Source organism: Melospiza melodia, chromosome 9 (assembly GCF_035770615.1).
Source record: "Melospiza melodia melodia isolate bMelMel2 chromosome 9, bMelMel2.pri, whole genome shotgun sequence".
NCBI classification, from domain to species: Eukaryota; Metazoa; Chordata; class Aves; order Passeriformes; family Passerellidae; genus Melospiza; species Melospiza melodia.
Window position 1 is genome coordinate 27495966 of NC_086202.1, and position 15617 is coordinate 27511582.

At 38.9% G+C, this 15617-nt stretch overlaps 1 protein-coding gene across 6 annotated transcripts in view; it reads left to right on the forward strand.

Annotated features, from left to right (window-relative positions):
* GRID1 (glutamate ionotropic receptor delta type subunit 1) overlaps positions 1-15617 on the forward strand; it is a 489017-nt gene that overhangs the window by 431653 nt on the left and 41747 nt on the right. For all 6 annotated transcript variants that reach the window (XM_063164000.1, XM_063163995.1, XM_063163994.1 and 3 more), the window contains 4 exons: positions 4344-4445; positions 5791-5988; positions 7917-8241; positions 9695-9833. In XM_063164000.1, the coding sequence (XP_063020070.1) occupies positions 4344-4445; positions 5791-5988; positions 7917-8241; positions 9695-9833 (764 nt within the window). The remainder of the gene's footprint in view (positions 1-4343; positions 4446-5790; positions 5989-7916; positions 8242-9694; positions 9834-15617) is intronic.

A 15617-nucleotide genomic window follows, 5' to 3' on the forward strand; every position in this document is an offset into this window, starting at 1 on the left:
AGTTCATCTGGTGATCTTACCCAGTATTTTATCCCTATATTGATGATAAGCTTATGTTTTAGAGTAGAAATGTTAGAATATTCCTGATATGTAGTTCAGTATCTGGATTTGCTTGCAAGTAAAAGATTTGATACCTTTTCTTTTTCTGAATCATCTTTTATTATGGATTGCACAAATATGAAAGTTTCTAACTACTACTACTAATTCAAACTGTGAGTCCTACTACTACCTTGTTGTGAATGGCAGAAAATTCTGTAGATACTGCTATACTTAATTTGAAAAGGAATTGTGGACTTAAATGTTTTAAATTAAATTTAAATTTGTTTCAGGATTAAAGTGAAACTCCTTTTATTCCTTAGAATTGTAACAGAGAAGTGACCAATTTACTCCATTTATTTAATGGCCCACTGCCTTATTTCATATTTGTCTCCTGTAAACATTAATTTTCTTGTTTATGTGTTGTTACCAGATTCACTTAAAATCTGCTTTTAGCTGTATTGTTAGGCTTGCAAAGGGAATGAGGCACCAATGTGTAAAATACACATACATGGTAGAAGGACATCTTACTTGACATAAACTCTATTGACTTCAAGGTTAAGAAACAAGTTGTCATTGAAGTGAAATCTGAGTCTAACTTTAATCTAAAAGCATTTTTAGATTGTGAGTGCCATAGATTAATTTATTTAACTCCATGGATAGAACAGCTTTTGTGTTCACAGAAGGTATGCTCTGGTTGATATGGAGGTGTCAGTCTTGTGGTGTGAGAACTGCCTGCCTTGCACTCTTTTCACTTTCCTGTTTCTTAGAAGTTTTTTGGATTTCAAGTAAGTGGTCCCCAAATTTACTTTCTTTGAATTGTGTAACCTTAGCTCCAACAAAGTTACCCAAAGTTTTTGGGTTTTGGTAAAATAGAAGATGTATACTCTGGATAAACTGTAACCATTTCAAACATTAATATGCATCTGCTGAGAATCATCTTTTTTATTTCTTATGTGAATCATGTTTGGTCTTCCTAAGGAAAACAATATTTCATGGGAAGGGTTTGGCACATCCAGGATATGGGGTACACAGATAAAGGAAATCAAAGAACCCTCGGATGGTGTCATACTTAAAATTATGTTAGATAGCAGCGACATGCATTATTTGGACATTATTATTATTGTAAACTAAAATAGTGTAGATAATCACATTCAGTACTGTCATAGACACACTGAACACTTTATTTGCTAATGTCTGTTTTCAACTGTATTTACTAGGAGTTTGGGATAATTTGCATCTCCATTTGGTTGGGCCTGTTACAGACATTTGTTTTGCTTGTGTTTTGAGTAAGTGTCTGTTTCATCCTGCGTTTCTTGTGGAGGGTGAAAACAATGTAAAAATTGTTCTTTTCTCTCTCCAAACCCTTCCTTGCAGTTCTAGTTGAAAATGAAGTAAATATTGACTAAAATTGGAAGCATGTTTTGAGTCAGAATTTTCCAACAAATTACCTTTTTGTCTGAATTCTACATTTGTTTCCTCTGGATAGCTTTTACTGTATGATTTATCTTCTGCTGTATGGCTAGAACTAGAGGATTCCAGCAAAAGGGCTGTTTCAGAAGGAAAAGCTAGGAAGCTTTAAGTTGAAAATCTTTCATAAAGTAGCTGATTTCAAAGCTTGAACTCACATAACCAGGTAACTTGAGAATCAAAAAATCTCACCCAGACTGCCATTAAATACATGTTTCAGAGACCATTGATTTTTATTTTTTTTTTAACACATCCTGCAAGTGCTGATTCTGCAAGCAGTTGTTTCTCATAATCAGATAGAAAAGCTCTTTATCTGCTATCAGCTGATGGCTGTGGTATAACCTTTGGCTCCAGACTTCTGGTAGGAAATTTGTACATATTTCTACAAAGAATTAAACTCTAATGGCCTTAACAGGAGTACTCATGGTTTGTAACCATGCTGGAAATTAGCTTCTCAGGCACTGATCTTGACAGGTCAGCTGTCACAAATTGATATACATATCTGTAAATACATCACTCCTATAAACAACATTCTGTCTGCAAGAAGTGGAAGATAAAATTGGCACAGTTCTTAACAAATGAAGTGTTCCAAAGCACAAGGATGCACAGGGAAAATCCCTTCTGGAAATGATTTTCCATATGTTCCATTTATGATTTTTATCTCTATAGTTTGCTTTTAAGAGGCTGAAAAGTTTGTACTCTGGAGTACTTTTCTGAAACAAAATATGCTCTTTCTCCTTACACTTACCCCTGCTGCAGAGGATAAGGATCTTCTTCTTTTGAAAAAAAAAAAAAAAAAAAAATCCATGGGTTTACATTGTCGTATCTCCAGTATTTTTTGGAACTCTTTGAGGTAGTGCAGAATATGAAAGAGAGTATTTGAGAAGTCTAGGGCCCTTTTATGAAATCAGATTTTGAAAGGTGCATATGTAGGAGAAAAAATTGATGTCTCAGTCCACCAGTGATGAAGTTATAGCTTGAATGTGTTACATTTCCCATATTTAATGAATATTAAATCATCACCTGTAGATTTTTCAAGACGTTTCGTCAAAAATCTTGATCACATGCCTAGGACAAACAAAGAAGGTTCAAACAGTAAGTTTTCTTTACAGATTTGAGACACAATAGATGCTATACACACCTACTCATCTTTGAAATCTGTTGAACTATGTTGATTTATGTCAAGGCAAAGAGATGTCCATTTGGTTTGGCAGTAGCAAGGGCTGAGGAACATCTGGAAATATTTCAGAGCAAGCATCTAAATTCAAATTCAAAAGATACCATGGCTGCAGTTATTTATCTGCCTCTGTTGCTGTAGACACTTGATGTGCAGACACTCCTCTGTCACTCCAAACTGCCATCACAGGAGGAGAGTGTTCAATCTGAGATGTTTTAGCTTCCAGGAGTGTCATTAGAAAGCTGAAAATTATTCATACATTCTCCTCCTCCACCCTCCAGGTCATCTGGATAAAAGGAGGTTTACCTTAAGTCTTTCCTCTCCTGCATCTCAACTTTCCTGATACAGCGACTGGAATAATTTTCATCAGTTGTGATAGCTGCTGAATATTCACTGAATGTCTTGTTCTTTTCTAGTTCCCTGTTTATCAGTTTAATGCAACAAACCAGAAATAAAACTACACAGATCTCTTCCATCACATTTTATTTGTTGATTTGATTTGTGAGGCTTTAGGATAAAACTGAAGTCATAGAAATAAATCATGTAAGACATCTAGCCATAGGCATTTTCAGCAAAATAAGTTCTTTCCAAGAAGATTTTGACTTGTTACATGAAAATTAGCTTCTGGCAGGAGGAATCCATATTTCACAGATCTTGGACTGTGTTTAATTTCTACAGGGCATGCCTTCAGCTAACAACACTGCTTCCAAATATGTGAGCATAGTATTGGTGTTTAAGAGTACAGCTAGAAAAAAAAAAGAAAACAGTATCTACTTGATACTATTTATGTCTCTTTTGAACAAAATGACACTGTGGATTCTGTTTGAAGGCAAAAGGAGTCTGACTGCTGCTGCTGCTCAGGAGCATATTTAGTTTGAATAATCCAAAGGTCACTAAAAATTGACTTTTCTATTGAATCTGTTGTATTGAATTGGACTGTATTTCTCTTCAGAAAATGCATTAAAATTAATTTTTAAAATGATACATTTAATTGAAAAATAAAATATTTAGATGTAATGTTCCAGGGAGATATCCTGAAAACATGCATGTGGTTCATCTGGTAGATATGAGATACTTGTTCACCCGGAGCCTGGGAGCTCCAGAGGCTGTAATTGTTTTAGAGATCAGGTAGAAGTAGGACCAGAACAGAGAAAACAGGACTTGAGACAGGAGCTGAAGAAAATGTGAGTTCAGACAGTTTGACACCGTAGAACCTGTGTCAAGAATTTATGACTGTAGGTGAGCTAAAACACTATGGAAAAAAAAGGTTGGTCTTTGATAAACATAGGACATTAGAAAATAGGGATCTGAGCAGAGAGGGAAATCTGGGACAGTGCAACCACAGGTAATCCTGAGGACCCTCAGACAATATAAACTTACTGAGGAGAAATGTAATGTCAGAGTGAACTAAGTGAAATGATATGATAAATACTACAGATAATAGAGCATTTATATTGCACCCATCAATGAACATACATTCAGGCAAGGCACGTGTTGATGTCTGTCCTCTGAATCACACTCATTCTGATTGAGAAAGGCACACACCTCTCAGCCTCCCCCTATCAGTTGTGGATTTGGTCAAGCTGCTGCTGAACAGTTTGTAAATGCTGAAGGATGCCTGCCTGGCAGTGCCTCAGACTCTTGGTGCTTTCTGTTCCAGCTGGCGACGTGGGACTCTGAGAAAGGCCTGAACGGCAGCCTCCAAGAGCGGCGGCTGGGCAACGACCTGCAGGGAGTGACGCTCAAAGTGGTGACTGTCTTGGTACGATCCTTTCTGAGCTCAGCAAACAAAATGCTCAAAATAAAAAGGATCTGACTGAATATTTTGGGCACTTCCCGCAGTGTTTTCCTCTATCGTTTTCAGTTCTGTATTTCTGGATGATCTGTTACATAACAAGGAAGATAGATGATGGCCCTTTATTATTTTATGTGAAGCTGTGCACTGTCAGTGATACAGAGCATTTGTTTGTTTGCTTATGCTGTTTTTCTGCATTGTAATTCCTGCCAGGCATAGAACCAGCACAGGGCCTGAGTGCACAGTGGTACATTCCAGATACCATCCTTGAGCTTGGATAAGCAGTTTTCAGCATTTCATGGATTTTAAGATCAGATGGGCCAATTATGATAATCTAATCTTGGCTCTTGTACGCTGCAGGCTGTAAAATTTAATCAAGTGTTTCCTGCATCAAGCTCATAAATTCCCATTGAGATAAACTATATCTTTTAGAAAGGTGTCATCTTTCCAAAAAAATCATTATGCTTTTGGGACTACTGTCTGTTAAACTCTGGAGTAGTAGAGAGCTCCTGTCGGCCAAGTGCTACATTAGGGGCAAATTAGGGCTTGAATGCATTCCTGGCTAAGATATTGTAGTCTACAGATTGCAGGATATGATGGCTTTTTTTGTTGTTTTCAATTCGCTTTTTCTGAAATGTGGTAGAAATAGGCAGTGCCTCAGAGTACATGTGTACATGAAGGCACTCCCTGTAGCCCCCAATTTGCTTTCCTCAATTTATGCTGTAGTTGGTGTGAGAGGTGAGCAGATCCCTTCTGTGACAGTGCCGGGCTACCAAGGCAGCCAACTGCAGTGGCTGTGCCAACAAAATCCCTGGGATCTGCAGGAGAGCAGGACACCAGCAGAAACCGTACTACAAAATGCTGCATTTCCTTGGTCCCAAAACAGACTTCTTAAATTAAAACACTCCAGAAACCAGTACCCATGAAGGTTATTCTTTGAGTTCTCAAAATGTTAAATTTTCACAAAATTGCAGCGGTTTTAGTTTGTGTTTTATTATGTGTCCTGGATAAAAGATGAGGCCTTGTATATAAAAGATGGCTTTCTGAATCTGGGGTTGAATTTATTCTGGAGTCTCTGCTTCTTCTCATGAGCTATGGAGAAACCAAGGCTATGGATAGGACTCAAGTGCTGAGGCAGTGGTGTCTGGTTGGGAATCTTCACAGTATCCCAATTTTTGCTTCAGAAAGTTATGGGTGTCTCAAAATCTGTGCAAAGTTTTTCCAGAATTAACTCAGATAACACCCTTTCATTCAGAGAAGTAAACTAAAAATCTTGTTTCAAGTGTCAGTTAAGATGCTGTTTTGTTCTCAGGAAGAACCTTTTGTGATGGTGGCAGAGAACATCCTTGGGCAGCCAAAACGATATAAAGGATTTTCCATCGATGTCCTGGATGCACTGGCCAAGAATCTGGGATTCAAGTATGAGATATATCAAGCTCCTGATGGCAAGTATGGACACCAGCTCCAAAACAGCTCCTGGAATGGCATGATTGGAGAACTCATTAACAAGGTACACAGAGAAGAAGCTGCATTTAAAAAAATTGCAGGAGAATTAATTAGGATGAAGGCAGCAGTGCAGAATGCTTCTGAGCTATGGATGGTTTGAGTGTGACATAAACTACAATTTAAGACTCTGTATGCAGGATAGGAACTAGAGAGTCTCTTGTTTTATTTGCTTCCAGCTGCTCTCAACATAGATTCTATTGGTGTAAATCAGTGTTTACATTGCTATAAGAATAGAGGTCATGTTGGTGTGTGTGAGGGAGTGACTATAGAAAATAGAGCAAAAAGTAAGGTATTCTCCTTAAAATATTAACTACTAGTGTTTTATTTTGTGTCATTTTTTCTTTGAAAGTTGTTTGTAAATGGGACTTTCTGTCATTTTGTGATGATATGTTTAATAAAGACCAATGAGCAATGACAATGCATTTGACTCCCAAACAGGAAAAGTAGCCTCAGTAACAGAGGATCAGAATTTAAACTGGTCTCAAGATTATTCAGTCATTTAAAACTGACAGGACCAAATTTCTTAATTACAGTATTGCAAAACTAGGAGTAAGTTAATTGAAATCCATTTAAGTGTATGGGTAGAATTTGTAGGTTGGAATCTCCCAGAGAATGAAATGAGTGTATTTTGTTCATGTTCTTGCAACCTCATGTGGGACAAGCGTTAATCAAGAAGAAGAATCAAAGGAATTAATATTCCATGTTGCTGCTTTTTGTAGAAAAGGTTACTCTTCAGTGGAGGTTACTACTGAAAGTGAAAGCTTTCTCATTATCTTGTAAATAGGTGGCTCAGTATCTGTAAGGAGATGTTTAGGAAGAAATAGAAGCAATTAAAGCTATTGCAAACATCCCATGATAATGGGATGTTCTTGCTGGATGCTAGGGAGCATAAAGAATTTTCAACTTATTTTGCATTGACATAAACTGTTTGAATTTAATGGATTTAAAAACAAGGTAAGAACTCCTGTAAAATTTCTTTGGAAATTGCTTTCTTTGAAGCAATAAAATATCTATTATGCTATTTTTAAATGGTATTTCTGCTACCATTTGTTCCACAGACTCCAAAGGGTTTCAAAGCAAACCTCCCTCGTCTAATATTTGCTTTACATTCCCGACACAATTAGAGATAGAAAACTGAATGTATATTCTGTTGGTTTTTTTTTTTTTTTTGAAGAGGCCTCTTTTTATTAAGACAGAAAATATTGAAAATCTAATTGAAGCTCTTCAGAAGCTTTGGGAATCTTATTTATTAACTCCTATCTTACCCTTCATCAAGTGTGCATACTCTTTAAGGATTACCTGCATGCAAAACCAGCTTGTTTTAAATATTGAAGCCAAAGCAGTTTCAGGAGCAAAGTTGCCTTTGTGCATTTTTCCTGTTATGAGCTTTTTCCATCACTTTATTCATTTTAAAAAACAAACAAAATCTTCTCCCCAGTTGTCCTATGAAATCTCTTCATGAATATGGAAAGTTGGCAATTCTGCAGGGAGAAAAACAAACATTAGCTCTTCCTACCCTGCTAACAAATACACAAGCTAAATAAATGGTGTTTCTTTCTTCATTGCTTACATTGCTGTGGGTTAGTATGGTTTGGAGTCTTAGGCCTTCTTTTGGAAAAAAATGAGGGATAAAGGTTAAATAAGCTACCCTTCCTCCAGAGAGGAGTCAGGATCATGCTTCTCGTTCAAGAGAACCTTGACGGGTTATGTTTCATTACTCTTCTTTGGGCCAGTGCAATTAACCAATGTTTAAATGGTGAAAGTGGTTCTGTTTTTATTTTTAGAGAATTTATATGAGTGCATCTAAATGTTTTAAGTTATAGAAGGAGGAGCATGGAGTCACTTGGCTCTTAGAAAGCTTCTCCTTAAGGCTCCTGCCAACCAAACTCCAGGTGGCAGGGAGCGATGTGACGTGCTGCGTTTGTCTTGCAGAGAGCAGACCTGGCCATCTCGGCCATCACCATAACGCCCGAGCGGGAGAGCGTGGTGGACTTCAGCAAGCGCTACATGGACTATTCCGTGGGCATCTTAATCAAGAAGCCCGAGGAGAAGATCAACATCTTCTCCCTCTTCGCTCCCTTCGACTTCGCGGTGTGGGCCTGCATTGCGGCGGCCATCCCCATCGTGGGCGTGCTGATCTTCGTGCTGAACCGCATCCAGGCGGTGCGGGCGCAGGGCGCGGCGCAGCCCAGCCCCTCCGTGTCCTCCACCCTGCACAGCGCCATCTGGGTCGTGTACGGAGCCTTCGTGCAGCAAGGTACTCACCAGCAGCCACGGGCAGCTCCGCCCTGCCCACAGTAAGGTCTACAGAATGGGCAGGTATTATGTTTTATCAGCCCAGATGAGCAAAAGAGGGAAAGGTAGACAAGTTTGGGGCTTTATGCCTTTTTTTGTGCCTTTTCTGTCTCTCAGTAAGTCCAGAAAAACCACTAACAGGGTTTTCCTCTTTGGGAAAATTGTTACACTGGAAGTAAACTACAGAGCTGCTTGGCGCAGAATTGCAACACTTCTTCAGCCCTGAAACTAGCACCTTTTTAATTGTTTAATGTATAAATAGAAATAGAAATGTGTCAGCTTGTGCAACCTACTGTATCCACTGGAGCAGTGAAGTGCATTTTGATGAAAAAAGGGCATTTTGATTAAAAAAATGTATGACTTAAAAATACATTTTATTTTGACTTTGAAATACATTTTGTATGACTTAGAAATACATTTTTGTTCAAAGTTTTTGAACTCACGTGAGATAGTTCGTCTCTTGGCTCATTGAACTGAGTGTGTAACTTTACACTCAGGAATGTCTAGGCATAGCCCAAATCCTACTGAATTCAGTAGGACTGCTGCCATTAAAAAAGTCATTTCGTAACTAATTGTTTACAAAATCTGCCCACACAGTTTTAATGCCATATCTGGAATGTTAGTTGTATTCTTGGAAGGCAGGTGTTATTGAATGCTGAAATATGGGTAAAGTTAACTTTTTTCCTACATTTTTTTCATTGTGGTTGCAAGCTTCTAAAGCTTCAGCTGGAAAATCCATCCTATTGCTATGAAACTTGGTCCCTCACCTCATTAAGGTGACAGCCTTGATGGGTTTAAGTGCAGTAAAATATAATCAGCACAAACATATGCTGAAGTAAGTAGAACCAGCTCTATGGTGAGGTTTAGTCTCCAATGATACTCAAGCATAACTGTGCTTGAAGACTGCTAGAAAGAAATCTTATGATTTGAAATCTTGTAAAGGGTAACAAGTAATGACACTAATGCTTCAGTCTTTGCAGATTTAAATACAGCAAAGATAGCACACAAACCATTAGGAGGTTCTGTGGGGGTTTTGTTCCATTTCTGAAAGGGTAATTGAAAACAGAATATTACTGTAATCTGAACACTGTAATGATTTAATTCCTGCATATAAGTTGTGCTTCACCATTCAACTTTATTTAGAACATTTTTCATGTTCTTTAGATTTGATCCTCAATAATTCTCAAGGGAAATATTTTGAAAGATGATTTTCTAGAACACTCGGGCAAGAGGTAGACTGGAAAAAATACTTGTGAATTATCAGCCGTAACAGAAGCAGTGCTTTTCCCACAGTGAAAGGGCAGACTGGAGGGGAAGCAGAGAGAAACTCAAGAAAGTTCAACTTACGTGGGCACACAGAGGGTGATTGCAAATGGAAGGTGCTGAGAGACCCTCGTTTCTCTGTTTATTTGTAGGGGGTGAGTCCACTGTCAATTCTGTGGCGATGCGCATTGTCATGGGAAGCTGGTGGCTCTTCACCCTTATTGTGTGCTCTTCCTACACAGCAAATTTAGCAGCATTTCTCACAGTATCAAGGATGGATAATCCCATAAGGTAAGAGCCTCTTCTTAACATGAAGCTGGAAACCTGGATTTCACAGGAAGGTATTATCCATTTCAGTGCTCATTCTTGCAAGAAGGAGATAACTCTCTAATGAAATACTCTGCTTATTTGCAGTGGCTGTTTTTCTCTCCTCTCCCCCTCTTCACCTTCACTCCAACAGCCCTCAAGCAGTTCTGATGGAGGGGACAATGGCACTTTAGTTCTGTATTTTTCCAGAAGAGAGGTCTCTCATGTCCTGCTGGTTGTTTGGTTGCAATTTGTGTGTGTGTGTAACTTGGGCGTTTTTTCTGCAAATTTAAAGGTCAAAGCTTTTCAATTTTTTTCTCACAAAATGTGGACAGAATTTCCACCCTCACGCTGGTGTGAAGTACTGGGAGGGCCATTAAAATTTCACACTCAGTGCTGACAAGGTTAGAGCCTTATATCTCATGTTTGATGCGGTAGTGATGGAGTGGAGCAGTAGCAGTGCAGCACAGGCTCTTCTAGAAAGTGCTGAGCCAAGGATTTCAGGTGTTAGAGGGTGGCACAGTTAAGCTGCTACTCTTATTTGGGATTGCATTGGGAAGACAGACACTGAATGTTTGTGTTCTCTTCCTGAAACAGAAGAACTGTCACTGAGGTGACACTGGCACTTGTGGTTTCTGCACAGAAGAACCTAAGTCCATTTCTTCTAAACATGGGTTCAACAGAATTTCCAATTTTTAGCTTGCCCATGTTCATTTGCAGATAATGTAATGCTTTGTGTGGATATATCATCATCATCAACATCATCATCATTATACCAGGCCAAAACCTTAATAGGCTTATGTTTAAATTCACTTTCTGTTAGTTTGGCCGTAATAAATGGATCTTAACAGTAACACAAATAAGTACTCCAAGTAATTTCTGGAAATACCGTGAGAAACTATGTAGAATAAAACTATCCATGTATGATGACTGGATGTACTGGAAAGAAGGTTAAGCTCAGTGAATAAATTGCTCTTGAAAAGCAAGACACAAATAGGTATCCAGTGAGCTTGCCTAATGATACTCTTAAAAATGTCTGAAGGTTCTATTTCTTTCACTGCAGAAGAAATTTTCTGTTTGGTCTAATCAGTACTTTCCAAAACTCAGCAAAGTTCAGAGGAGGACAAAAGTTGCAGTGTAATTACATGAGGAATCTCTGCAAAAAAAGAGGTTTAAGAGCAGAACTATGGATTTTTAGAGGAGGCCTTTGAGTATGAGCTGTTACAACATTTACAAGGGATTTTAAATCCCCTTCTTATTAAAATGAAAGGACATTGCTAAGAACCTTGAGGAGATAAGTTTTTTGGGTAAAGGACCTGCTCAGAATTGTTTCACAAGTATTGAACTCAGGCACCCTTCTACTGCTAGAGATGGCAGCTGGAGAATAGTAATTAAATGCCTTTCTGTACTGAATGGTAGCTGCCAGGTGCCTTTATCACATCCCCTAATACAAGTTGAGGATGTAGAAGTAAGAAAACATCAGCAGTGTATTTCAGGTGCCAGAACGTAAATGCCAAAAGAAATTGAAGTTTCCAGAAGCTTCACTGCTGGTGTTCCACCTACTTGGCTGTAGGGGCAGGGATCTCTAGTGGGTGTTGTCAGCCCCAATGTGGATACTTCATATTGCCTGATGTTAAAAGTGGTCCTGGATGCTGTGGTTTAGGTTCCCAAATCATTCCTGAAGTGCCTTGGCTGAGGAGGTGGGGTAAAGAAATAGTTTTTCTGGAAACTTCTGTTGAACCTTCATCCATCTCTGAGCTATGATTTTCATGTCCCCACTCTTTAGGCAAAACAGCTTATAAAATAATTTGTCAGACTTAGAACAAGTTTGTTTTTTTTTTTCTGAGAAAGTAAATTACTGCCTTTCATGAATTAATCGTGGCCTTGGGCCTCAGCTCCCCATTCTAGCTGTCTTCACATCATATGATGTGCAGTGAATGTTTTTGCCTAACTCTGCCACTCAGCTTGCCTGCATTCTGTCTTTCATGAACCCAGAAAGGAATACTTATGTGAAATCAATTTTTCCCATCCAAAGAGCCACAATGAGCTAGAGCTGAATATTTGCTCACCAGCTGAGAACTACCAAATCTATCTGTGTACACTTCCATTGTTAAGAGAAAACAGTCCCCATCCTTTCAGTAAATGTCTGCTGTTATCTCTCCCTCCATAGAGAAGTCCTCTGGTGTTCAGTGCTGCTGCCTCCAAATTGTCAGCAGGAGAGAAATAAGTATTATGATGCTGCAGTAGCTGCAGCATAGTTAAGATTTTCATTACAAGACTGATTTTTCTTCCCAAGCCCTCTCTAAAATGCCTAATGGAAATTGTTTCAGTATCAAATTTGGCATGTGTGGTCTGTGACTAGTGAAATAGAAGTATGTTTGATTGAATAACTAGGTGTCAATCAACCCAGTGATCACTGCCTCCACAATTTCACTGCAAAACAAGTGTGTCATAGAAATCATAAACAATATTTATTAGAAGGGGCTTGGTGAGACATTCACTGAAGCGAAGTTGAACTGTTGGAAGGCAGACTTTTAGAATTATCGTGTCAGATGAAAGCCTGCTGATAAGGGACTACTGTTTTTTGGTTTTTATATCTGGCATCGTCAAGTCTCACAAGGCTATTCCACCCTGCTGTGAGTTTCAGAGGCTTCCTGTGGCTCACAGAAAGGTGAAATATCCAGTGTAGGAGGAATGGCAGAAAGCAGCTTTGATCTGCTACCTGTATTTGTTTCCTGACAGTTACTTTGTAAATCCCAAACAGGATTTTTTTGTCCAGGTGTCTAGATCCCAAGTAAGAGACGTGCTTAACTTGGAAAGAAAAACTATTCTTCTCCTTGGGTTTTCTCAGAATGTCAAGGGCTTCATCTCAAGTGTGCTAACAAGAAGAAGCACTGCCTTTCTGGTCTGGCGTGACAGCACATGCTTCCTTGCTCCTCATGTGTCCTGTGTGCCCATCATTCATCCTGGTGTCATGTGGTGGTGGGGTGGGTCCAAACATGGGGTTTGAGACCCACATGACAGCCTCTATCCCCTCAGGAGCTCAAAGCTGACAAGAAATTTGGTGTACCTCCCTTGGCTGCTCTCAATTTTTCAGTTGCTAGTGGTTGGTGCTTCTGCTCCCCATTGCTCTTCTAACGCTGCTTCTCAATCCCTTTGTCTAAATTGCCTCCTGCACTTCTCATCTTCTTTGTGTCCCACCTCCCGGCCAGGGAACAAAGGCAATGTCATGGTTATCTCGGGATTTCTGTGTGTATGGACATCCATAGGCAGGGCAGTGACACATCAAGCAGATTTCCTGACTCCTTAGGGGCAGAGGAGAGAGATGTTATCTAGTTCAATATGAAAAAGGGAAGGCAACTACTGATCGCAACTATTTTGGCGCTCAGGTTAGGAAAATCTGATCCACCTTCTAACTTTATAAATAATCAATTCTCAATTTTTGTTTTTAATAAGAAATCTAGGCAATGTTTAGAACCTGTGCTAATCCTTGACCTTGACAAACTTGTTTAAGTTTAAACCCAAATGATTTGCATTTACTATTCTAATATTTGCCTGCAGTACTGAGGGCAGCTGAGGAATCTTCTAATGGGTCAGTCTACCAAGTAAGGCAGAATTAGTACATGTGAGTTTGTTCTTTCTTTTGTCTTATTACATTTTCAAACAGCGCTTGGATCTGCTGTCTGACCTTCCATTTGTAATTATGAGTTTAATTAGCAGTGACTTACATTCCAGCTTCATTTCTTGTTAACAAGCAGACTACATGCAGTTCAATAGCTGCACAGATATTCTGAAATTCAGGTTTAGGAGAGCTTGTCTGACAAGAGGCTAAGAATCATGCAAAAAAAATAGGACATGAGAAAGGTACTCTATTTTCAAATGCAAAAGAGTTTAAATTTTTTATCAAATTGATCTTTAAATTTGTACATGCTATGGATGCCTTGAGAGGCATCCATACTATATGCATTCATGAACTGCATACAAATGCATAATTTATCTGCTTTAAGATCTCAACTGCTGTTTCATGATTTCAGATTTACTTTTTTGTATTTTAATTCCCCTATTTCTTGTGTTTTGATGACAGCTGAAGATTTAAAGCAGCTTATTTGGGGTAATAGGCCAGCACTTGGAAGAGTTGGGTGCAAATTCTTTTTCTACCACAAGCTCTGTTTGATCTTGGCAAGCTTAGCTTCCTCTCTGTCTTGTTTCTCTTTCTGTATAACACAGTAGTAATATTTTCTTAAATGGCATATTGTCAGTTTATCTGTTTTAAAGATGATGGCCATATTATAGTAGCACTGCAGGTATCAAAAAAAGATATATTTTCTGGGTTGCATACAAAGCAGAAACAATCTCAAAATATTTTATAATAAAATGAGAAAAGTACTTGGAATATGCCAGCCAGAGGGAAATGAACAAACATTTCATCCACTGTAGTTAAGTGGATTTGATAGGGTTGGTGGCAAGAACCTCACCAGAATCCCTCAGTATTCACAGCAATTTTGTCTTGAAATTCCTCATGTTTGAAAACAGCCTTTCTCTTGTTAATATCAGATGTGTCTTTTTAAATATTTCATTGGATTTTCTTTTGTTATGTTTAATTTGTACTGTGTTTTGCAGTGTCTGTGCAGCACCCTCAGGCATGTTGGCAGGAGGCATGTAGGAATAAGCATGATAAAAAATAATTATTGTGATTATCATTAAAGGCCTGTGAGGAAAAACTTCAATCATTAAATAACTAGATTAAGTCCTTCCATAAAAATAAAGGCTAAGAAAGACTATAAGAAAGATGCAAGAACTCAAAACTTTTTTTTCTTTCCAGAACATTCCCTCTCTGGAGCACAGGGGTGAAATTTCCTGGGAAAAGCTCTGAGCAGCAGGGCTGCAGTGCTCAGGGGCAGAGCTTGCCAGCATTTGCCTTCAGGCTCTGTTTAGGACAAGGCTCTGGGCTGCTGCCAGTGCTCCAGCTCCCATTGTTTGTCTTTTCACTTCACTCCTATTGATGCTGCTGCCCAGTGGGTGCTGCCTGGAAAGCCACAGAGTCTGGAGCCTTTTGAAAAGCTTTCTGAATGTTGGCATATGCCACTCAAACGTGGTTTAAAATGGATCCTAATTACTCCTCTAATTGAACAAGCAGGCGAGCATCTAAGTGCAAATATTTCCCAGGGACATTGTTCTGAGAAAAAATGAGAATGCACAGCTGAAAATCAAGCTTGCATTCCATCTTTCCAATTGCCATTAAAAAATGTGGTTTAGATTGGAGATCAATGGCAAAGCAAGAGATTTGTGATTCCACACCTCTCCAGCTTGACTTTTTAGAGACCTACATCATAGCATCTCTTCATTTGTTCTGGTTACTGAGAAGTTCTGTGGCTGAGGTGGGTTGAAGCATTAAAATTCAGATGCATGCACAGTTTAGAGAAGAAAATGGTTTGGATATAACATTAGCAAAATCTACCATCTGTGCAGGTAATAAAATCTTTATTATTTTTTTCTTTTGCTTTGAAAGGAGAAAAATCTAGCAAGAATAGCAGCCCTCAGGACAGCCCATCAAAATGTACAAGGATTGGTTTAATCTGATATTTGGTACTCTTTGGCTCGGACAGAGTCACCTTTTGGGTCAGATTGTCTCACATTAATATAGGTTATTCCCCTGCTGTCCACAGAGGAGCTGTTTGCTTTCTGCATCCATTCAATCCCTCTGGCCCCTGACTTCACCTTCCTTGTTGTAGGATGAGGTTTCTTTTTATTACATGGATAGCACCTATG